Raw genomic sequence first — 23,264 nt, 5'->3', positions numbered from 1 at the left:
GTGATCTGAGGGAAATATGTGTCTACAATATGGTCATACATTTGGCAGGAGGTTAGAAGTGAAACTCTGTTCCACCTCATTTTGTGGGCAGTAGGCACATACTGTAGCCTGTCTTCTCTTGAGAGCCTGGTTCTGCCTACGGCGGCCTCTCAATAGCAAGGCTATGTTCAATGAGTACAGTGGGGAAAAAAAAGTATTTAGTCAGCCACCAATTGTGCAAGTTCTCCACTTAAAAAGAAGAGAGAGGCCTGTAATTTTCATCATAGGTACACGTCAACTATGACAGACAAATTGAGGAAAAGAAATCCAGAAAATACATTGTAGGATTTTTTATGAATTTAATTGCAAATGATGGTGGAAAATAAGTATTTGGTCCACCTACAAACAAGCAAGATTTCTGGCTCTCACAGACCTGTAACTTCTTCTTTAAGAGGCTCCTCTGTCCTCCACTCGTTACCTGTATTAATGGCACCCTGTTTGAACTTGTTATCAGTATAAAGACACCTGTCCACACCTCAAACAGTCACACTACAAACTCCCACTATGGCCAAGACCAAAGAGCTGTCAAAGGGACACAGAAACAAAATTGTAGACCTGCACCAGGCTGGGAAGACTGAATCTGCAATAGGTAAGCAGCTTGGTTTTGAATAAATCAACTGTGGGGAGCAATTATTAGGAAATGGAAGACATACAAGACCACTGATAATCTCCCTCGATCTGGGGCGCCACGCAAGATCTCACCCCGTGGGGTCAAAATGATCACAAGAACAGTGAGCAAAAATCCAGAACCACACGGGGGGACCTAGTGAATGACCTGCAGAGAGCTGGGACCAAAGTACAAAGCCTACCATCAGTAACACACTACGCCGCCAGGGACTCAAATCCTGCAGTGCAGACGTGTCCCCCTGCTTAAGCCAGTACATGTCCAGGCCCATCTGAAGTTTGCTAGAGTGCATTTGGATGATCCAGAAGAGGATTGGGAGAATGTCATATGGTCAGATGAAACCAAAATATAACTTTTTGGTAAAAACTCAACTTGTCGTGTTTGGAGGATAAAGAATGCTGAGTTGCATCCATACCTACTGTGATGCATGGGGGTGGAAACATCATGCTTTGGGGCTGTTTTTCTGTAAAGGGACCAGGACGACTGATCCGTGTAAATGAAAGAATGAATGGGGCCATGTATCGTGAGATTTTGAGTGAAAACCTCCTTCCATCAGCAAGGGCATTGAAGATGAAACGTGGCTGGGTCTTTCAGCATGACAATGATCCCAAACACACTGCCCGGGCAACGAATGAGTGGCTTCGTAAGAAGCATTTCAAGGTCCTGGAGTGGCCTAGCCAGTCTCCAGATCTCAACCCCATAGAAGATCTTTGGAGGGAGTTGAAAGTCTGTGTTGCCCAGCGACAGCCCCAAAACATCACTGCTCTAGAGGAGATCTGCATGGAGGAATGGGCCAAAATACCAGCAACAGTGTGTGAAAACCTTGTGAAGACTTACAGAAAACGTTTGACCTGTGTCATTGCCAACAAAGGGTATATAACAAAGTATTGAGAAACTTTTGTTATTGACCAAATACTTATTTTCCACCATAATTTGCAAATAAATTCATAAGAAATCCTACAATGTGATTTTCTGGATATTTTTCTCATTTTGTCTGTCATAGTTGACGTGTACCTATGAGGAAAATTACAGGCCTCTCTCATCTTTTTAAGTGGGAGAACTTGCACAATTGGTGGCTGACTAAATACTTTTTTTCCCCACTGTATGTAAGTAGTCAAAGTTTTCCTTAATTTTGGGTCAGTCACAGTGGTCACGTATTCTGCCACTGTGTACTCTCTGTTTAGGGCCAAATATCATTCTAGTTTGTGCCGTTTTTTTGTAAATTCTTTCCAATGTGTCAAGTAATTATCTTTTTGCTTTCTCATGATTTGGTTGGGTCTAATTGTGTTGCTGTCCTGGGGATCTGTGGGGTCTGTTTGTGTTTGTGAACAGAGCCCCAGGACCAGCTTGCTTAGGGGACTCTTCTCCAGGCTCACCTCTCTGTAGGTGGAAGGTTTGGGAATCACTTCCTTTTAGGTGGTTGTAGAATTTAACAGCTCTTTTCTGGATTTTGATATTTAGTGGGTCTCGGCCTAATTCCGCTCTGCATGCTTATTTTGTGTTTTACGTTGTTCACGGAGGATATCTTTTACAAAATTCTGCATGCAGAGTCTCAATTTGGTATTTTTAGCCCGATCCTAATTAGTATGTTTAATTTGATGTTCCTTTTGATGGCGTAGAAGGCCTTTCTTGCCTTGTCTCTCAGATCGTTCACAGCTTTGTGGAAGTTACCTGTGGCGCTGATGTTTAGGCCGAGGTACGTATCGTTTTTTGTGTGCTCTAGGGCAATGGTGTCTAAATGGAATTTGTATTTGTGGTCCTGGCAACTGGACCTTTTTTGGAACACAATCATGTTTGTCTTACTGAGATTTACTGTCAGGGCCCAGGTCTGACAGAATCTTTGCAGAAGATCTAGGTGCTGCTGTAGGCCCTCCATGGTTGGGGACAGAAGCATCAGATCATCAGCAAACAGTAGACATTTGACTTCAGAGTCCAGTAGGGTGAGGCCGGGTGCTGCAGACTGTTCTAGTGCCCTCGCCAATTCCATGATATTTATGTTGAAGAGGGTGGGGCTCAAGCTGCATCCCTGTCTCCCCCCACGGCCCTGTGGAAAGAAATGTGTGTGTTTTTTGCCAATTTTAACCGCACACTTTTTGTTTGTGTACATGGATATTATAATGTTGTATGTTTTTCCCCCAACCCCACTTTCCATCAATTTGTATAGTAGACCGTCATGCCAAATGGATTGAAAAGCTTTTTTTGAAATGAACAAAGCATGAGAAGACTTTGCCTTTGTTTTGGTTTGTTTGTTTGTCAATTAGGGTGTGCAGGGTGAATACGTGGTCTGTCGTACGGTAATTTGGTAAAAAGCCAATTTGACATTTCAAATCAAATCAAATCTAATCTAATTTTATTGGTCACATGCGCCGAATACAACAGGTGCAGACATCACAGTGAAATGCTTACTTACAGCCCTTAACCAACAGTGCATTTATTTTTAACAAAAAAGTAAAAATAAAACAACAACAAAAAAAGTGTTGAGAAAAAAAAGAGCAGAAGTAAAATAAAATAACAGTAGGGAGGCTATATATACAGGGGGGTACCGGTGCAGAGTCAATGTGCGGGGGCACCGGCTAGTTGAGGTAATATGTACATGTGGGTAGAGTTAAAGTGACTATGCATAAATAATTAACAGAGTAGCAGCAGCGTAAAAAGGATGGGGTGGGGGGGCAGTGCAAATAGTCCAGGTAGCCATGATTAGCTGTTCAGGAGTCTTATGGCTTGGGGGTAGAAGCTGTTGAGAAGTATTTTGGACCTAGACTTGGCCGGTACCGCTCAGTACATTGTTTTCACTGAGGAAATGTATGAGTCTGCTGTTAATGATAATCCAGAGGATTTTCCCAAGGTTGCTGTTGACGCATATCCCACGGTAGTTATTGGGGTCAAATTTGTCTCCACTTTTGTGAATTGGGGTGATCAGTTCTTGGTTCCAAATATTGGGGAAGATGCCAGAGCTAAGGATGATGTTAAAGAGTTTAAGTATAGCTAATTGAAATTTGTGGTCTGTATATTTTATCATTTCATTGAGGATACCATCAACACCACAGGACTTTTTGTGTTGGAGGGTTTGTATTTTGTCCTGTAGTTCATTCAATGTAATTGGAGAATCCAGTGGGTTCTGGTAGTCTTTAATAGTTGATTCTAAGATTTGCATTTGATCATGTATATTTGTTGGCTGTTTGTTCTCTGTTATAGGGCCAAAAAGATTGGAGAAGTGGTTTACCCACACATCTCCGTTTTGGATAGATAGCTCTTCGTGTTGTTGTTTGTTTAGTGTTTTCCAATTTTCCCAGAAGTGGTTAGAGTCTATGGATTCTTCAATTACATTGAGCTGATTTCTGACATGCTGTTCCTTCTTTTTCCGTAGTGTATTTCTGGATTGTTTTAGTGATTCACCATAGTGAAGGCGTAGGCTCAGGTTTTCTGGGTCTCTATGTTTTTGGTTGGATAGGTTTCTCAATTTCTTTCTTAGGTTTTTGCATTCTTCATCAAACCATTTATCACTGTTATTACTTTTCTTTGGTTTTCTGTTAGAGATTTTTAGATTTGATAGGGAAGCTGAGAGGTCAAATATACTGTTTAGGTTTTCTACTGCCAAGTTTACACCTTCACTATTACAGTGGAACGTTTTGTCCAGGAAGTTGTCTAGAATGGATTGAATTTGTTGTTTCCTAATTGTTTTTGGTAGGTTTCAACACTACTTTCCTTCCATCTATAGCATTTCTTAATATTATTCAGTTCCTTTGGCTTTGATGCCTCATGATTGAGTATCTCTCTCTCTCTCTCTCTCTCTCTCTCTCTCTCTCTCTCTCTCTCTCTCTCTCAGGTCCAAAACAAAACTCTCACCCCTAAACATTGACACTTCCACAGTCCGGCAAACAAGCACAAGCCCCCTGACATTCATCTGTGTGAGGTAAACAACATCAGGCATATCACCCTCCTGATTTCCCCACTCATATACTGTAGCTTTCCCTTCCCAAGGGCCTAGCGTCATACAGACCAACACTCACACAGACAAGTAGACAAGCATCCCACCTTCCAAATGCCCACGCTTGCACTGGCTAGTGAACAGACACATGCACACACACACAATTGCTCACACGTGCACGCACACACACACACCACCACACTCACACACTTTCATTCACACATAGGAAATGTTCTTCTCAACATTCACACATAGGAAATGTTCTTCTCAACATTGACACCCTTCCTTTCTCTGTCTTGTTTCTGTCCCTTTTGATTCACATATTCACCCTATCAAATCACAGTATACACATATCCACCCTATCAAATCACAGTAGTCACATATCCACCCTATCAAATCACAGTATTCACATATCCACCCTGTCAAATCACAGTAGTCACATATCCACCCTATCAAATCACAGTATTCACATATCCACCCTATCAAATCACAGTATACACATATCCACCCTATCAAATCACAGTAGTCACATATCCACCCTATCAAATCACAGTATTCACATATCCACCCAATCAAATCACAGTATTCACATATCCACCCTATCAAATCACAGTATTCACATATTCACCCTATAAAATCACAGTATATCCTACTACAACAACATAGCAACACCATATATTACACTCTCACATAAGGACATATACCCTAAATAGAATATCACACAGATAATATATTAGACAGATATGTCATATATTTTTATGTCAATAGAGGGTGCCCTAAACTAGCAGATTTCCCTCCACGTGTTTTGTTCAAACATATGAACTATGGTAACACAGTATCATTAAACATATTTCCATACTTATCTACTGGGGCATTAGTTCATCATTCCTGTGGGGTATGTGATTTATATTTGATGTTTTATCAACTGTTCTCAGACCTGCTTCAAACTGTCACCTTCAAACTCCCACAGCAGAACAGCTGGGAAGGCAACTGGAGCATGGCATGCCATTGGAGCAACCTGCCTTTGTCAGGCGTAAAGGATGCTGACTGGGTCGGTCCATCAAGAGGCGCCAAATGAGGAACCGAGACTTTGGTCCAAATATATTTAAGTCTCAAGGTATGCATTAGGTTTATTATTTAAAACTGCCACCAACGTTACTTTGTATGAATTACACTACCTTTACCCTCTACTTTCAATAAACATGGTATGCCCTTGTTCAGGAAACGGGGGCTAAGCCAGGCAGGAGTGGTCAACCCTCCTCCGGCAGCTGGGTGTGCAGGCTTTTACTCTAGCCCTACAAATACAGTATACACCAGATTCAGCCAATCAAGGTCCCGAGAAGCAGCTAATTAGTAGAATCAGATGTGGTAGATTAGGGCCGCAGGAAGGTAGCTCTATAGCAGGAGGATTGGCTAGAGGGGTTGATATGGGAATGGTTCGTTCTCTCTGGTGTGTGTGTGTGAGTCTTACTCTTCATGTCGTCCAGGTCGGCGCTAGCCAGCATCTGAGCCTCAGCCTCGTCGGTGGGCACCTTCTGGTACACGGCTGTTTCCATGGCCGTCATGCTGCCAATACAGACGCGCTCCCGCAGGTCGTAACTGGTCCGCGGAGCAGGGTGGAGAGGATTCCTCCTGAACCAGCCGCAGGTGGTCATGCTAGGGGGGTCCGCAGGGGGGGGGCACCTGGGGAAGAGAACACAGGGAGGATCACGGAGAGTGCAGCGGGATCACTTGAGTGCATGTGAAAACCCATCATATTGTATTTGATTCTTCAAATGTTTGCTTTTCAAGTATGTCAGGTAAATATCTGTAATCCATTGTGTCAGCTATCATGAAGGACCGTCAGCCATAAACCAGTTCAGAATTGGTGCTTTTTTGTCCCAAAGTATTAGAATTCCAGAATATACTTTCTGCTTATCCTTCTTCAAAAATGAACATGGTATCAAACATCAACCCAGTCCATACAAACAAACATCTTGACTGGCACACACACACACACAGAATGAATAATCTGGGAAGGGTTTGATTGTTGGGTGTAGTGTGGTGCATCATCCAACAGAGGGCGCCAGAACACATCACAGCACCACAAACACTGGCTTCCTCACCCAATTGCATAACATTACATGACATTGTGACTATGTTCCTTGTTTGCTGCTGCAATAATAATAAATCAATGAGATTAACCACCCTGTAGTGGGGAAAACAAGTACCTGGGTTGTATTCATTAGGCTCCAAGCGGAAGAAAACTGAATAAAACAGGGAGGGACTACCTGGAGTTGTCCAATAAGAAATGCTAATTTTTGTTTCCGTTGCAAAATGTTTTGCTACGTTGTGCCCTAATGAATATGACCCTGGGCTCCACACAGTCCCTGACCTCCCAGGATGAATCCATACATTATTAAATCCATTATCAAATAATTCATATTCTCATAGCTGTGTGTTAATGAGTCAGATGGGTTTGCTCATAAAGATCATATCTAGGACACGTGCCCCTCGAGACATGATTGTGACAGGCACACTGTGTCCTTTTGAGCCACATAAATGCTTTGATGTTTTTAGATGTTCACTTAAAAACAAATAATTATACCGGAATCGGGAGTAATGAGCATGGAATGTTAGAAGTTCTTAAAATGAAGAGCATTGTAGGAAGAGCTGGGTATTTGGTTGATGAGATCATTAAATATCTTCAAATGTTGAGTACAGACCTCTGTCATACAAAATAAATATTGTAGGCACTGTACTATTATCTAGTTCTGTGTTTTCTTAGTTCACAATTCACGAAGCATATCATCTTTCTAGTATAATCCTAGTTTCACCTTGTGCCTTACGGCGAGGTGTGCTAACAAAATAAGTGTTGGCTGGTTGCTGCATTTTGAAGTGAACAATACAATTGGCTGATTTGAAATAACTTCATTGTTTCACCACACAGCCAAGTTACTGTACCTAATCACCTGCTAGCTACCGTCACATTGCTTTATGCATCCAAACATCTGAGTCTGGGCACACCTGTTGGTGGACTCTTCATCACCCTCCTCATCCTCTGGTTGCTCCCGAACCTCCTGTTGTTGCTGCTCCTCCTCCATCTCCCCCTCCTCCATCTCCCCCTCCACCACCTCCTCCTCCACCACCTCCTCCTCTTCTGCCGTGGCCAGTGTGGTCTTCTCTGGCGGCGGATGTTGTTGTTCGCTCTCCATGTGGAAGGAAGTTAGGGGGAGAGCCGGCTCCAAATTCTCCTCACTCCCCAGGCTAAACTAAGAGGAGAGGGAGTTGGTTACATTGGTCCTTGTACAGGAAATCCCTAACAGCTCCATCTGAAGATCCAATCCAAAGGCCAGCTGATTGACTTCAAGTACCTGGATCATGAGTGTCAGTTCAAGTCAGGTGCTGTCCTGTCCCAGTCAGACTTTGGCAGAAGGTGTCGAACATAGGACTCCTAACTCGTAAGTCTCTCTCTTTCTGTCTCTCTCTCTCTCTCTCTCTCTCTCTCTTTCTCTCTCTCTCTCTCTCTATCTCTCTTCTCTCTCTCTCTCTCTGTCTCTCTCTCTCTCTCTCTGTCTCTGTCTCTGTCTCTCTCTCTCTCTCTGTCTCTCTCTCTCTCTCTCTCTCTCTCTCTCTCTCTCTCTCTCTCTCTCTCTCTCTCTCTCTCTCTCTCTCTCTCTCTCTCTCTCGGGCAACATGTGTTAACATTGCCAAAGCAAGTGAAATAAACAATAAACAAAAGTGAGAAGAAATAAATAAATAAATTGCACTCAAAGGTTTCAAAAGGATAAAGATGTTTCTAATGTCATATTATCAGCCGTGTACAGTGTTTTTTCAACAACGTGCAAATAGTTGTAGTACAAGTAGCAGGGGAAGATAAGTCAACTATCTCCCTCTCTTCCTCTCTCTCCAGGGCACCTGATAGACTAGTACTAACATATCTTCATCTTCCCTGTGTCAGCTGCAGCCTGCTCTTCATCAAAGCTCTCATATTACACAGGAGACCAGAATTCCCAGCCTTCCTCCCTCACACATAACATGTAGAGTGTGACAGACATTTCTCTCTGGAGTGTCTTTGAAATGAATATACTGAATTAGTATATAACAAATTAATAAACTAAACTTCTACTTGCAACATTCCAAACATTGTATCGCACTGAATAAACAAGAAATGATCAATAGCAATAGGAAGTATTCTGACAAGCTGTCAGACATGATCACACCTTTCTCTGTTATGTTACCTGCAGTTGGTCATCGGGCTGCTCGGTGGGCGTGGCTGCCAGGTCCCGCCCCTCTGTCTCAGACACCTCCTCCTCCTCGTCTACCTCATGGATGGTGGGCGTGACCTCCGAGGGCGCCATGGAGGTTTTTTTGTTCTTGCGCTTCTTCTTGCGCCGGTGGTTACGGTCCACGCTGAGCACCCGCTTGCGTAGACGCTGGGGTGGGGGTAGATGGGTGGACAGCGGGTGGTGGGTGTGGTGAAAGGTGTGCCTGTGATCTGTGAAAGGAAGGGTAGGAGTTTAAGTGAAAATAGCGTCCAAGCCTGCCGACATAATGCGTGCAAGACTTGTCATGAGCCAGTTACAACCCCTTTATAATGTATTCTAACCATCTGATCATTAAAAAAAAAATAACTCAGATCAGACATTTTAAAGCAATTGAAATGTTGATGAACAGACAGAAATGCCCCTGACATTACAAAGGCTCATATGCTTATAACAAATTATAAAGAATGATACTGACAGGCTTAAGTTAAAGGCCCAGTGTCACTCAAAAACATGATTTTCCTGTGTTTTATATACACTGAACAAAAATATAAATGCAACATGTAAAGTGTTGGTCCCATGTTTCATGAGCTGACATAAAAGATCCCAAGATTTTTACATATGCACAAAAAGCTTATTTCTCTAAAATGTTGAGCACAAATTTGTTTACATCCCTGTTAGTAAGCATTTCTCCTTTGCCAAGATAATCCATCCACCTGACAGGTGTGTTATACACAGGTGCACCTTGTGCTGTGGACAATAAAAGGCCACTCTAAAATTTGCATTTTCAACACACAACACAATGCCACAGATGTCGCAAGTTTTGAGGGAGTGTGCAATTGGCATGCTGCCTGCAGGAATGTACACCAGAGCTGTTGCCAGATCATTTAATGTTAATTTCTCTACCATAAGCCGCCTCCAACATTATTTTAGAGAATTTGGCAGTACATCCAACCGGCCTCACAACCGCAGACCACATGCATGGCGTTGTGTGGGCGAGCGGTTTGCTGATGTCAACGATGTGAACAGAGTGCCCCTTGGTGGCGGTGGGGTTATGGTATTGGCAGGCATAAAATATGGACAACATTTACATTTTAGTCATTTAGCAGACGCTCTTATCCAGAGCGACTTACAGTTAGTGAGTGCATACATTATTATTTTTTCATACTGGAATCGAACCCACAACCCTGGCGTTGCAAATGCCATGCTCTACCAACTGAGCTACATCCCTGCCGGCCATTCCCTCCCCTACCCTGGACGACGCTGGGCCAATTGTGCGCCGCCCCATGGGTCTCCCGGTCGCGGCCGGCTACGACAGAGCCTGGATTCCAACCAGGATCTCTAGTGGCACAGCTAGCACTGCGATGAAGTGCCTTAGACCACTGCCCAACTCAACAAACACAATTGCATTTTATCAATGGTAATTTGAATACACAGAGATACCATGACGAGATCCTGAGGCCCACTGTCATGCCATTCATCTGCCGCCATCACGCCATGTTTCAGCATGATAATGCACAGCCCCATGTCGCAAAAGCCTGATCAACTCTATGCGAAGGAGATGTGTCGCACTGCATGAGGCATATGGTGGTCACACCAGATAATGACTTGTTTTCGGATTCACCTATTTTTTTAAGGTATCTGTGACCAACATATACATATCTGTATTCCCAGTCATGTGAAATCCATAGATTAGGGCCTAATGAATTTATTTCAATTGAATGATATCCATATATGAACTGTGACTCAGTAAAATCTTAGAAATTGTTGCATGTTGTGTTTATATGAGGTTGGAATAATACTGTGAAAATGTGAAAATGATGATTATTCCCTTTTAGTGTAAGAGTTGTTTGAAAAGACCGGCTGAAATGTCAGCCTATTTTAGCGGGATGGAGTTTTGGCCTTCCATGGTGACATCACCAGGTGGTAAATTAGTTAATAGACCAAGAAGAAAGAGAGTTCCAAACCTCTCTGCCAATAACAGCACATTTTTAGTTTTCCCCTCCCCGCTCAAACCACTCCCAGACAGTCCTAGCAAAATTCTTGATTGAGAAATTGCTCTGCTAAGAAGCTATTTTTCTTTCTTTTTGACGATTTTAATTGAAAACAATCACAGTAAGGTACTTAATTGTTACCCAAAAATGATTTGATATTGAGATAAAAACGGCTACATTGGACCTTTAAGTGATACCAACATATTATCTTTAAGGCAACACTCATTCCTGTTAGCAAAAACGGTTATTAAGTTCGGAGAACACCCCCAAAAAACAGGGTAAGCAGTAGTGTTGCAAGTTATCCTGAAAATTCGGTACTTTGTCGATAAAAAAAAAAAAGAATAAACGGTACTTACATTTTTGTTATGTTCTGTACTTGGGTCAAATGTGTCTCATGTGATTGAGAGGATTAGGTCTGTCTATCACCGCAGCCCCTTTATAGCATGAAGACCACTTCCTCATTCATTGCTAGAGGAGTCTGGGCTGCATTAGCTCCCCACTCATTTACATTTTACATTTTAGTCATTTAGCAGACGCTCTTATCCAGAGCGACTTACAGTTAGTGAGTGCATACATTATATATATTTTTCATACTGGCCCCCCGTGGGAATCGAACCCACAACCCTGGCGTTGCAAACGCCATACTCTACCAACTGAGCCAGATCCCTGCCGGCCATTCCCTCCCCTACCCTGGATGACGCCGGGCCAATTCTGCGCCGCCCCATGGGTCTCTCTAGTGGCACAGCTAGCACTGCGATTCAGTGCCTTAGACCACTGCGCCACTCGGGAGACACTCATGTTGCAAAAGAAGTTAACACACTTGAATAATGCAACAAGGCATGTAAAAATGTTGAACCTGTTCATTACTGTCGCAAAACAATGTACACACAGGTTAGAACACTTTTACAATGTAAGACGATACCGGTAGCTTTCAGCTTTAATTGTAGCCTAACTTTCCTTGCTAGCTTGTATTCCCTACCTTAGTACCTTGTTTGTGATAATATGCTAGCCATAAAGCAAAATATGCTGATTTTAAAGCTGATTGTCACCAAAAACGTAATTAATTCACTTCGTCTCCCACGCCACAAAAGAATAATTAATTTCTTAATCTCTCTCGCCTTCCATCTGATTTCCACTAGATTCCATAGCCACAAAGTTAGATTCCACAGCCACTTTCTGCCTCACAACTACATTTACATTTTTACATTTTAGTCATTTAGCAGACGCTCTTATCCAGAGTGACTTACAGTTAGTGAGTGCATACATTATTTTTTATTTTTTATTTTTCATACTAGCCCCCCGTGGGAAACGAACCTACAACCCTGGCGTTGCAAACGCCATGCTCTACCAACTGAGCTACATCCCTGCCGGCCATTCCCATCCCTGCCGGCCATTCCCATCCCTGCCGGCCATTCCCATCCCTGCCGGCCATTCCCATCCCTACCTGGACGACAACTGACATCATTACTTTCTTAAAGAGACAACGCACATTTTTATAAAAGAAGCATTGCTTATTCTATGCAAATGTTGTTGATCACTACAATACAATAAAATGTTCTCCTAGCAGTTTCCAATAAATAAAACATATTTGTCATCTGTAGCCCCATGATATCAGATTTACCCAGTTTATCAATAGAGATTTACCATTCAAATAAATGATTATCATTATGTTGTTTTGTAGTTAGATTGGTAAAAACAAAGTCAAAATGATTGTATGATTGTATAATTGATTGAATTAATGCATACATGGCTGTCTCAACAACAAAAACGTACATACAATGTTCAGATGTAATGATATTGAACTCACAAGATGCCCAACGATTGAACAGAGCAGTAGCTGGGGTATCTCTCTGGATCAAGTGCCATTCTGTGACTTTGGCTAATACGTCTTATTTTTTGTTATGGTTTCGTTTTGGTATCGAGTATCGTGATGGTTTTGAGTATTGTGATGCTAAACCTGGTATCGGTATCGAAGTAAACATTCTGGTATCGTGACAACACTAGTCAGACATTCATTGAAAGTTGACTCTGTGTTCTACAAAAGCATACCGGTAAAGAAGACTACAGATTGGTAAATGGCTTACACTCAAAATCCTTCTCGTTGTAGTTGCGGCCCATCTTTTCTCCACCGCTGAACGCAGAGTCAGTGATGATGTCCACGAACCTCTCCACTGATAATGCCTTTTCCCAGTCCTCCTCCTCTTCCTCCTCCTGCTCCTCTGTGGAAACTTCCTCCTCCTCCTTCACATGAACCTGTACAGAGAGAGAGAGAGAGAGAGAGAGAGAGAGAGAGAGAGAGAGAGAGAGAGAGAGAGAGAGAGAGAGAGAGAGAGTTACAACACTGTATATATACATAATATGACGTTTGAAATGTCTTTATTCTTTTGAAACTTCTGAGTGTAATGTTTACTGTTAATATTTATTGTTTATTTCACTTTTGTTTACTATCTACTTCACTTGCTTTGGCAATGTTAACATACGTTTCCCATGCCAATAAAGCCCTTAAATTGAAATTGAATTGAATTGAATTGAGAGAGAGAGAGAGAGAGAGAGAGAGAGAGAGAGAGAGAGAGAGAGAGAGAGAGAGAGAGAGAGAGAGAGAGATCAAAGACATTGCTCCTGCATTTTTCAGCATGTTTTTACAAAAAATATAGATTTAGAGTTAGATAAACTTACATTTTTTGGCAGGGACATATAGAGGATGCTACCCTCCACAACACAACTTTCATTCCAAACCAAAACTCCAAACCTACAACCTGATTTTGGACGGAATTCCCTGGAAGGCTTTCTACTACCCAGGATTACCATTCCCAAGCTATACAGCAAATGCTCTGGCAAACAAACAGAAACTTGAAAACACCATCCAACCTAAAACTGAGTGAGTAATGTTTAGTCTGAAACTATTTTTTACTTTCAAAAACCAAGAAGAAAAATACATTACAATGATATATTTTACTTTATAAGGACTGAATGCTAAGGCTACCAAGCTTTCTAGTACAAAGAGATACAACTTCAATTAGCACTGACGTGTGAAGTGAGAGGTGTCAAAGCCCTTGAGCCCAACAATGGCAGGAGAGTCGCACAGTCTACCCCAACCAAATGGAGAGGCCTTAGAAGCACCTTCCCGCTGTTCAGTGTCAGAGTGTTGAGTGTGGATGTAGTGCAGGAATCAAGCGCAGGGACAAGGAGGTTCTTCAACGGACTTTAGTATATATATGTATCCCAACACGGGAAATGAGTCGCCAACCCAACCGGGCGGCACGAACAATTACGCACAACACACAGTGCGGAAAAACAAGAAAAGGCGCACGCAGTGCGAACTCTCGAAAATACTAAATAAACGAGAGAGAGAACTACTCGGAGGCAAACTGACAATAACAATCACGCATAACACCTGCCCCAAACAAACCAACTAAATAAGGAGAATAATCAAGACACAAATAAGGGACAGGTGTTATGCACAGACAAAACCAAAAGAACAAAAAACATCGAACGGTGGCAGCTAGTACTCCGGAGACGACGACCGCCGAAGTCCGCCCGAACAAGGAAGAGGAGCAGCCTCGGCCGAAACCGTGACAGTACCCCCCCCTTGACGCGCGGCTCCAGCCGTGCGCCGACCCGGAGCTCGAGGACGACCCGGACGACGCGGAGCAGGGCGCGCAGGATGACCCCGATGGAAATCGGTCAGTAGGGACTGGTCTAGCACGTCCCTCCTTGGCACCCAGCACCGCTCCTCCGGACCGTACCCCTCCCACTCCACGATTTTTTCTCCTCTTGAGACAAGGGATACACATGGCTCCGCGGGAGAGCTGCGCCTGACTGGAGATCTATCGCACAATCCCCCCGTCTATGAGGCGGCAGCTGCGCAGCCCTAGTCTTACTGAACGCCAGTGCCAAATCCTCATACTCGGGGGGAATCTGCAGTGCTGGCATTAGATTCGGACTCTCCACCGAGGTCGCCCCTATGGAAACACCCAGACACCGCCCCTCACATTGAGCAGACCACCCTTTAAGAGCTTTCTCTCGCCACCCAATAATAGGGTCATGAGTCATCAACCAGGGAAGACCCAGCACCACCGGATACGCAGGAGAGTCAATCAGATAAAGCTGAATTCTCTCCTCATGACCCTCCTGCGCCATCATCTGAAGTGGTGCTGTGACCTCCCTAATCAACCCAGACCCTAACGGACGGCTATCTAGGGCATGGACGGGGAAAGGCTTATCAACAGGAAGGAGGGGAATCCCTAACTCTAAACAGAACTGGCGATCTATAAAATTCCCAGCTGCGCCTGAATCTACCAGCGCCTTATGCTGGGAACGAGGTGCAACCTGTGGGAAACAAACAGGCAAGGTTAGGTGCACGACAGAAAGCTCTGGGTAAGCAGGGCGCCTACTCACCTGGGGGGACCCCCCAATGCTAGACCTGCCATCTCCTCCCCTGGAGGACCCGCCCCAGCACCTAGCCGCAGTGTGCCCTCCACGACCACAGTTGGTGCAAGGGCCGGGTCCCCTCGGGCTCCTCCTCCTGCGTTCCCTAGCGCCAGCACCTCCGAGCTCCATAGGGCTAGGCTCAGAGGTGCTGGAGAGTGGAATGGGCAGACCCCCCCCTCCGGGACGCCCACGGGTGGCGAGCAGGGTATCCAGCCGGATGGCCATGTCGACCAGCTGGTCGAACGTCAACGACGTGTCCCTGCACGCCAACTCTCGCTGGACGTCCTCCCGGAGGCTGCAGCGGAAATGGTCGATATGGGCCCGCTCATTCCACCCTGCGTCAGCCGCTAGGGTCCGGAACTCCAAGGCAAAGTCCTGTGCGCTCCTCATCCCCTGTCGGAGGTAGAACAGACGCTCCCCCGCCGCCTTCCCCTCTGGTGGATGGTCGAATACAGCACGGAAGCGGCGGGAGAACTCCGCATAGTTCGTAGTTGCGGCGTCCATTCTCCTCCACTCGGCGTTGGCCCACTCCAACGCCTTGCCGGTGAGACAGGAGATGAGGGCTGAGACGCTCTCGTGTCCCGAGGGCGCCGGGTGGACGGTGGCGAGGTAGAGCTCCACCTGCAGCAGGAACCCTTGACACCCGGCGGTGGAGCCGTCGTACGCCCTCGGGAGCGAGAGCCGAATCCCACTGGGTTCCGGAGATGTACCCTGAGGGCTGACCGCTGGAGCTGGGTCGGTGGTTGGAGGTGTGGGCACCCCGCTGGTCTCCCATCGGTGTAGGGTGGTCATCACCCTATCCAGGGCGTGACACACCTGGTTCATACGGTCCTCCTGACCACGAAGCCGTTCGTCCAGATCGGCGGTCGGCGCGGTCGCTCCTGCTGATTCCATGATGATGCGTGATTCTGTCAGAGTGTTGAGTGTGGATGTAGTGCAGGAATCAAGCGCAGGGACAAGGAGGTTCTTCAACGGACTTTAGTATATATATGTATCCCAACACGGGAAATGAGTCGCCAACCCAACCGGGCGGCACGAACAATTACGCACAACACACAGTGCGGAAAAACAAGAAAAGGCGCACGCAGTGCGAACTCTCGAAAATACTAAATAAACGAGAGAGAGAACTACTCGGAGGCAAACTGACAATAACAATCACGCATAACACCTGCCCCAAACAAACCAACTAAATAAGGAGAATAATCAAGACACAAATAAGGGACAGGTGTTATGCACAGACAAAACCAAAAGAACAAAAAACATCGAACGGTGGCAGCTAGTACTCCGGAGACGACGACCGCCGAAGTCCGCCCGAACAAGGAAGAGGAGCAGCCTCGGCCGAAACCGTGACATTCAGAGGTCATTAAAATACAGTACCCTCTGAATGTAAAGAACGATAAGACACGAAAAGAGTACAAAATGAAGCTCCTTATGGGAAATCAGGAGACACTTTTTGCTGACTTTTATAAAAATGGGAACATAAGCAACCTTATCTTCCACACAGACTATCCCCTGGCATGGCACAGTGCTATACTAGCACACTACCCCTCTGTTAAGAGGGGGGGGTGTTAGTGATGGGTGGAAACTCAGGAAACTAGACAACGAGGACTCTGAGTCGTCTAATATAAATCTATAAATCTGGAACAGTTTTGGTACAGGGCAACACCAAACAGTTCCACCTGGACTTTCACCTAATCAAAGAAATAGCTCAGCAGGAGAAGCTCTCCCTTGAGAAAGATACCCCCACCCCGAGCGGGTCAGACCAGACCTCTTCATTAAATAACCCCACAGAGCAACCCCAAGCGGAAAGTCAACTTCCCAGCACAGAGTACTACTCCCTCATTGAAATTAAGGATACATTCACCCAGCTGGAGGTAAGGCAGGTGGAGCTGGAACAGCAGGTGAACACACTCCAGTCAGCACAGACCCAGACAACAGTCCAGCACAACAACACCCCCTTAACTAGACCTGGAGAGCTGGAGGTAGAGAGACATGTCTGCACTCTGGACCCCCCCCCCCCCCCCCCCCCCCCCCCCCCGATAACAGTGACAAATGGTTTGATGAAGAATGCAAAAACCTAAGAATGAAATTGAGAAACCTATCCAACCAAAAACATAGAGACCCAGAAAACATGAGCCTACGCCTTCACTATGGTGAATCAGTAAAACAATACAGAAATACACTACGGAAAAAGAAGGAACAGCATGTCAGAAATCAGCTCAATGTAATTGAAGAATCCATAGACTCTAACCACTTCTGGTAAAATTGGAAAACACTAAACAAACAACAACACAAAGAGCTATCTATCCAAAACGGAGATGTATGGGTAAACCACTTATCCAATCTTTTTGGCCCTATAACAAAGAACAAACAGCAAAAAAATATACATGATCAAATGCAAATCTTAGAATCAACTATTAAAGACTACCAGAACCCACTGGATCTAATTACATTGAATGAACTACAGGACAAAATACAAACCCTCCAACCCAAAAAGTCCTGTGGTGTTGATGGTATCCTCAATGAAATGATAAAATATACAGACCACAAATTCCAATTGGCTATACTTAAACTCTTTAACATCATCCTTAGCTCTGGCATCTTCCCCAATATGTGGAACCAAGGACTGATCACCCCAATCCACAAAAGTGGAGACAAATGTGACCCCAATAACTACCATGGGATATGCATCAACAGCAACCCTGGGAAAATCTACTGCATTATCATTAACAGCAGACTAGTTCATTTCCTCAGTGAAAACAATGTACTGAGCAAATGTCAAATTGGCTTTTTACCAAATTACCGTACGACAGACCACGTATTCACCCTGCACAACCTAATTGACAAACAAACAAACAAAAACAAAGGCAAAGTCTTCTCATGCTTTGTTGATTTCAAAAAAGCTTTTGACTCAATATGGCATGAGGGTCTGCTATATAAATTCATGGAAAGTGGGGTTGGGGGAAAAACATACGACATTATAAAATCCATGTACACAAACAACAAGTGTGCGGTTAAAATTTGAAAAAACACACACAAGTCAAATGTCTACTGTTTGCTGATGATCTGGTGCTTCTGTCACCAATCAAGGAGGGCCTACAGCAGCACCTATATCTTCTGCACAGATTCTGTCAGACCTGGGCCCTGACAGTGAATCTCAGTAAGACAAAAAGAATGGTGTTCCAAAAAAGGTCCAGTTGCCAGGACCACAAATACAAATTCCATCTAGACACCGCTGCCCTAGAGCACACAAAACAGGTAACTTCCACAAAGCTGTGAACGATCTGAGAGACAAGGCAAGAAGGGCCTTCTATGCCTTCAAAAGGAACATAGAATTTGACATACCAATTAGGATCTGGCTAAAAATACTTGAATCAGTTATAGAACCCATTGCCCTTTATGTTTGTAAGGTCTGGGGTCCGCTCACCAACCAATAATTCACAAAATGGGACAAACACCAAATTGAGACTCTGCATGCAGAATTCTACAAAAATATCCTGTGTACAACGTAAAACACCAAATAATGGATGCAGAGCAGAATTAGGCCGATACTTGGAGAAGAGTCCCCTAAGTAAGCTGGTCCTGGGGCTCTGTTCACAAACACAAACAGACCCCACAGAGCCTCAGGACAAAAAAATAAAAAATAAAAAACACAATTAGACCCAACCAAATCATGAGAAAACAAAAAGAGAATTACATGACACATTGGAAAGAATTAACAAAAAAAAACAGAGCAAACTAGAATGCTATTTGGCTCTAAACAGAGAGTACACAGTGGCAGAATACCTGACCACTGTGACTGACACAAACTTAAGGAAAGCTTTGACCAGGTACAGACTCAGTGAACATAGCCTTGCTATTGAGAAAGGCCGCCATAGGCAGACCTGGCTCTCAAGAGAAGACAGGCTATGTGCACACTGCCCACAAAATGAGGTGGAAACTGAGCTGCACTTCCTAACCTCCTGCCAAATGTATGACCATATTAGAGACACATATTTCCCTCAGATTACAGAGATCCACAAAGAATTCGAAAACAAACCCAATTTTGATAAACTCCCTTATCTACTGGGTGAAAAACCACAGTGTGCCATCACAGCAGCAATATTTGTGACCTGTTGCCACAAGAAAAGGGCAACCAGTGAAGAACAAACACCATTGTAAATACAACCCATATTTATGTTTATTTATTTTCCAATTTGTACTTTAACTATTTGCACATTGTTACAACACTGTATATACAGTCATGGTCAAAAGTTTTGAGAATGACACAAAAATTAATTTTCACAAAGTCTGCTGCCTCAGTTTTTATGATGGCAGTTTGCATATACTCCAGAATGTTATGAAGAGTGATCAGATGAATTGCAATTAATTGCAAAGTCCCTCTTTGCCATGAAAATGAACTTAATCCCCCAAAAATACATTTCCACTGCATTTCAGCCCTGCCACAAAAGGACCAGATGACATTATGTCAGTGATTCTCTCGTTAACACAGGTGAGAGTGTTGACGAGGACAAGGCTGGAGATCACTCTGTCATGCTGATTGAGTTAGAATAACAGACTGGAAGCTTTAAAAGGAAGGTGGTGCTTGAAATCATTGTTCGTCCTCTTAACCATGGTTACCTGCAAGGAAACACGTGCCGTCATCATTGCTTTGCACAAAAAGGGTTTCACAGGCAAGGATATTGCTGCTAGTAAGCTTGCACCTAAATCAACCATTTATCGGATCATCAAGAACTTCAAGGTTCGACGTTCAATTGTTGTGAAGAAGGCTTCAGGGCACCCAAGAAAGTCCAGCAAGCGCCAGTACCGTCTCCTAAAGTTGATTCAGCTGCGGGATCGGGGCACCACCAGTGCAGAGCTTGCTCAGGAATGGCAGCAGGCAGGTGTGAGTGCATCTGCACGCACAGTGAGGTGAAGACTTTTGGAGGATGGCCTGGTGTCAAGAAGGGCAGCGAGGAAGCCACTTCTCTCCAGAAAAAACATCAGGGACAGACTGATATTTTGCAAAAAGGTACAGGGATTGGACTACTGAGGACTGGGGTAAAGTCATTTTCTCTGATTAATCCCCTTTCCGATTGTTTGGGGCATCCGGAAAAAAGCTTGTCCAGAGAAGACAAGATGAGCGCTACCATCAGTCCTGTGTCATGCCAACAGTAAAGCATCCTGAGACCATTCATCAAATCAAATCAAATGTATTGGCCACATGCGCCGAATACAACAGGTGTAGACATTACAGTGAAATGCTTACTTACAGCCCTTAACCAACAATGCATGTATTTTTTTAAATAAAAAAGTAAAATAAAACTACAACAAAAAAGTGTTGAGAAAAAAAGAGCAGAAGTAAAATAAAAGAACAGTAGGGAGGCTATATACAGGGGGGTACCAGTGCAGAGTCAATGTGCGGGGGCTAGTTGAGGTAATTGAAGTAATATGTACATGTGGGTAGAGTTAAAGTGACTATGCATAAATAATTAACAGAGTAGCAGCAGCGTAAAAAGGATGGGGTGGGGGGGCAGTGCAAATAGTCCGGGTAGCCCTGATTAGCTGTTCATGAGTCTTATGGCTTGGGGGTAGAAGCTGTTGAGAAGTCTTTTGGACCTAGACATTCATGTGTGGGGTTTGGGAAACGTTGTGCTAGTTAGTATTATGTATACACAAGGGGACCTATCACTATGTCAACCTATTCACGATGCAGCAGAGTGCTGAGAGAGGAGGTGAGGCTAATGCACTGCCCTCTACTAGCACACTTCTGTCGCTAGAGGGTGTATCCTCCCTTCATCTGAGAGACAGTCTCAATGCCTGGCTGCGTATACAACAGGCACACCCAATTCGTATCTTTTGCCCAATTATTGGCAAACGAGCTGATCTGATTGGTCAAAAGACCAATTAGTGGGAAAATAATATCAGAATTGCGCTGCCTGTCTAAACGCAGCCATAGTTATACTACAGCCTTTGTCTCAATCAGTATTCAAACACAGACATGTTGTGGTAGCCTATTTAGGAGGTTCAGGATCAGGTGCAAAAATGTAGGATTATTTACAGTGCAGGTGATGAGGACTGGTTCCAGATGTTATTTAGAAATATAAAAATTATGAAAATAGTAGACAGAATTACTAAACTTGCTAAAACAATAAACTTGGCCAAAATAACAATATTACATTGACTCGAGGACAAAGAGAAAATGCCTCTTTAATTGAGAAAGCATCAATATTCAAACTCCCACAGCTGAGACTAGAAATCTGGCAGAGCTAATTCCCTTGACAAAAATATCCCCCTGAATGAGGAGGAGCAGTCAGCACAGGCATCCTAACAGGACCTGTGCTAACCTAGGATAAACCATTAAAGGTCCAATGCAGCAGTTTTTATCTCAATATCAAATCATTTCTGGGTAACAATTAAGTACCTTACTGTGAATTATCATCATAGAATAGAATCTTAGCAAAGAGCAATGTCTCAAGCAAGAATTTTGCTAAGACTGTCTGGAGGTGGTTTGAGGGGGGAGGGGAAAACTGAAAATTAGCTGTTGTTAGCAGAGAGGTTTGGAACTCTCTTTCTTATTGGTCTATTAACTAATTTACCACATGGTGATGTCACCATGGAAGGCCAATTCTCCCTCCCACCAAAAACAGGCTGACATTTCAGGCGGTCTTTTCAAACAGCTCTTACACTAAAAGGGAATGATCATCATTATCATCACTTTCACAGTATTATTCCAACCTCATAGTGTGGAAATATTTATAAAACACAGGAAAATCACGTTTTCTGACTGCACCGGACCTTCAACACATTTTAATAGATTCTCAAAGAACAGGGATATTTCCAATGGAAGGCAATAATATTGCAAAACGTACATAACAATGACTAATACTTTACACATTTAATTCAACCAAAGTCACGATAGGGATTCACATTTCTAATAGACAGTGAAAACACCCCCTAAACAGGAGAAATCAAATAACGAGGCGCGCAAACGATGGCTACATTTGTAAATTTACCGGCACGCGCTCACCTAGGAGCCAGTTGACATGGGTGAGTAAACTAGAATGGGTTGGCATTACATCAAAAGAAATACAAAGTACTACGAACATTTTGAAACTATGTGATAACCAGACTCTGGCGTTTGTTCTACTATAAAGTACAATGTTTAATGGACTAGATAACTAAGGTTAGCAAGAATGTTTGCATCTAACAATTTGTCCGTTTGTGTGGGGAGAAATGGAAGGAAATCAATGTCACGTGGCGATAGCTCAGATGCACACATAGACTTAGATAGACAACTCTGGTGCCCAAAAGCCCATTTAGCATGGGTAGCACCATTGAGGACTTTCACCATTTTTAAGTAGTCAACTGGGTGGGACTTCCTATGGGTTAAGGAAGGATCACATGATTCCATCCAGGTCATCAGGAGGGATCATCCAATGAATTATACTCATGAGCAAACATTCCATAAACGCAGGTGGCAGTAAATCGCCAACCGTGGCTTTATACCTGTTCAAACAGTACACTCCAGGTGGCAGTATGCACCCTTTCAGTTTGTTTACCAACTCATAGAAGTAGTAGAAGAATAAAATGTACTACTTCAAGATGCTCAATGGTGCTACTCATTCTCTCACAGACACCATAATGGGACAGATACAAAGATGAGTCATCTATCAAAGTCTATGGACGCACATCATCACAGGGGGTTTCTAGAGCTGAGGCGGCTCCACCCTTTACCTCCGGAGGCTTTCATCTGGGCTTTGAAGTCAAGCAGGGGTCTGTTGTCAGGGTCGCAGACAAGAAGAAGTGGGTGGTGTTTGTTGAGGTGGTGAAGGACCAACAGGGGCCTGTTCATCTTGCAGATGCTCTTTCGCAGAGCGTCTTACACTAGTGAGTATATACATTTTCCCCAATGGGGATTGAGACCCACAACCTTGGCGTTGCAAGCGCCATGCTCTACCAACTGAGCCACAACGCTTTGAATGTTACACTAGATGTAAAGCTGACAGGTGTTATTACTTATT

The 23,264-nt window shown here is 43.9% G+C and overlaps 1 protein-coding gene across 1 annotated transcript in view; it reads right to left on the bottom strand.

The window, feature by feature from the left end:
- The window catches only part of LOC311143359 (anion exchange protein 3-like), a gene marked incomplete at both ends in the record, with an annotated part of 82,920 nt that overhangs the window by 43,430 nt on the left and 16,226 nt on the right, over window positions 1–23,264 (bottom strand). Inside the window, 4 exons of the mRNA XM_084179200.1 lie at window positions 6,064–6,248; window positions 7,599–7,843; window positions 8,813–9,069; window positions 12,915–13,083. Coding sequence (XP_084035326.1) covers window positions 6,064–6,248; window positions 7,599–7,843; window positions 8,813–9,069; window positions 12,915–13,083 — 856 coding nt within the window. The remainder of the gene's footprint in view (window positions 1–6,063; window positions 6,249–7,598; window positions 7,844–8,812; window positions 9,070–12,914; window positions 13,084–23,264) is intronic.

This window comes from Coregonus lavaretus (assembly GCF_964263955.1).
Source record: "Coregonus lavaretus genome assembly, chromosome: 16".
Classification (NCBI taxonomy): domain Eukaryota; kingdom Metazoa; phylum Chordata; class Actinopteri; order Salmoniformes; family Salmonidae; genus Coregonus; species Coregonus lavaretus.
The sequence above is the reverse complement of the archived record's forward strand: the minus strand, read 5'-3'. Positions and strand labels throughout refer to the sequence as shown.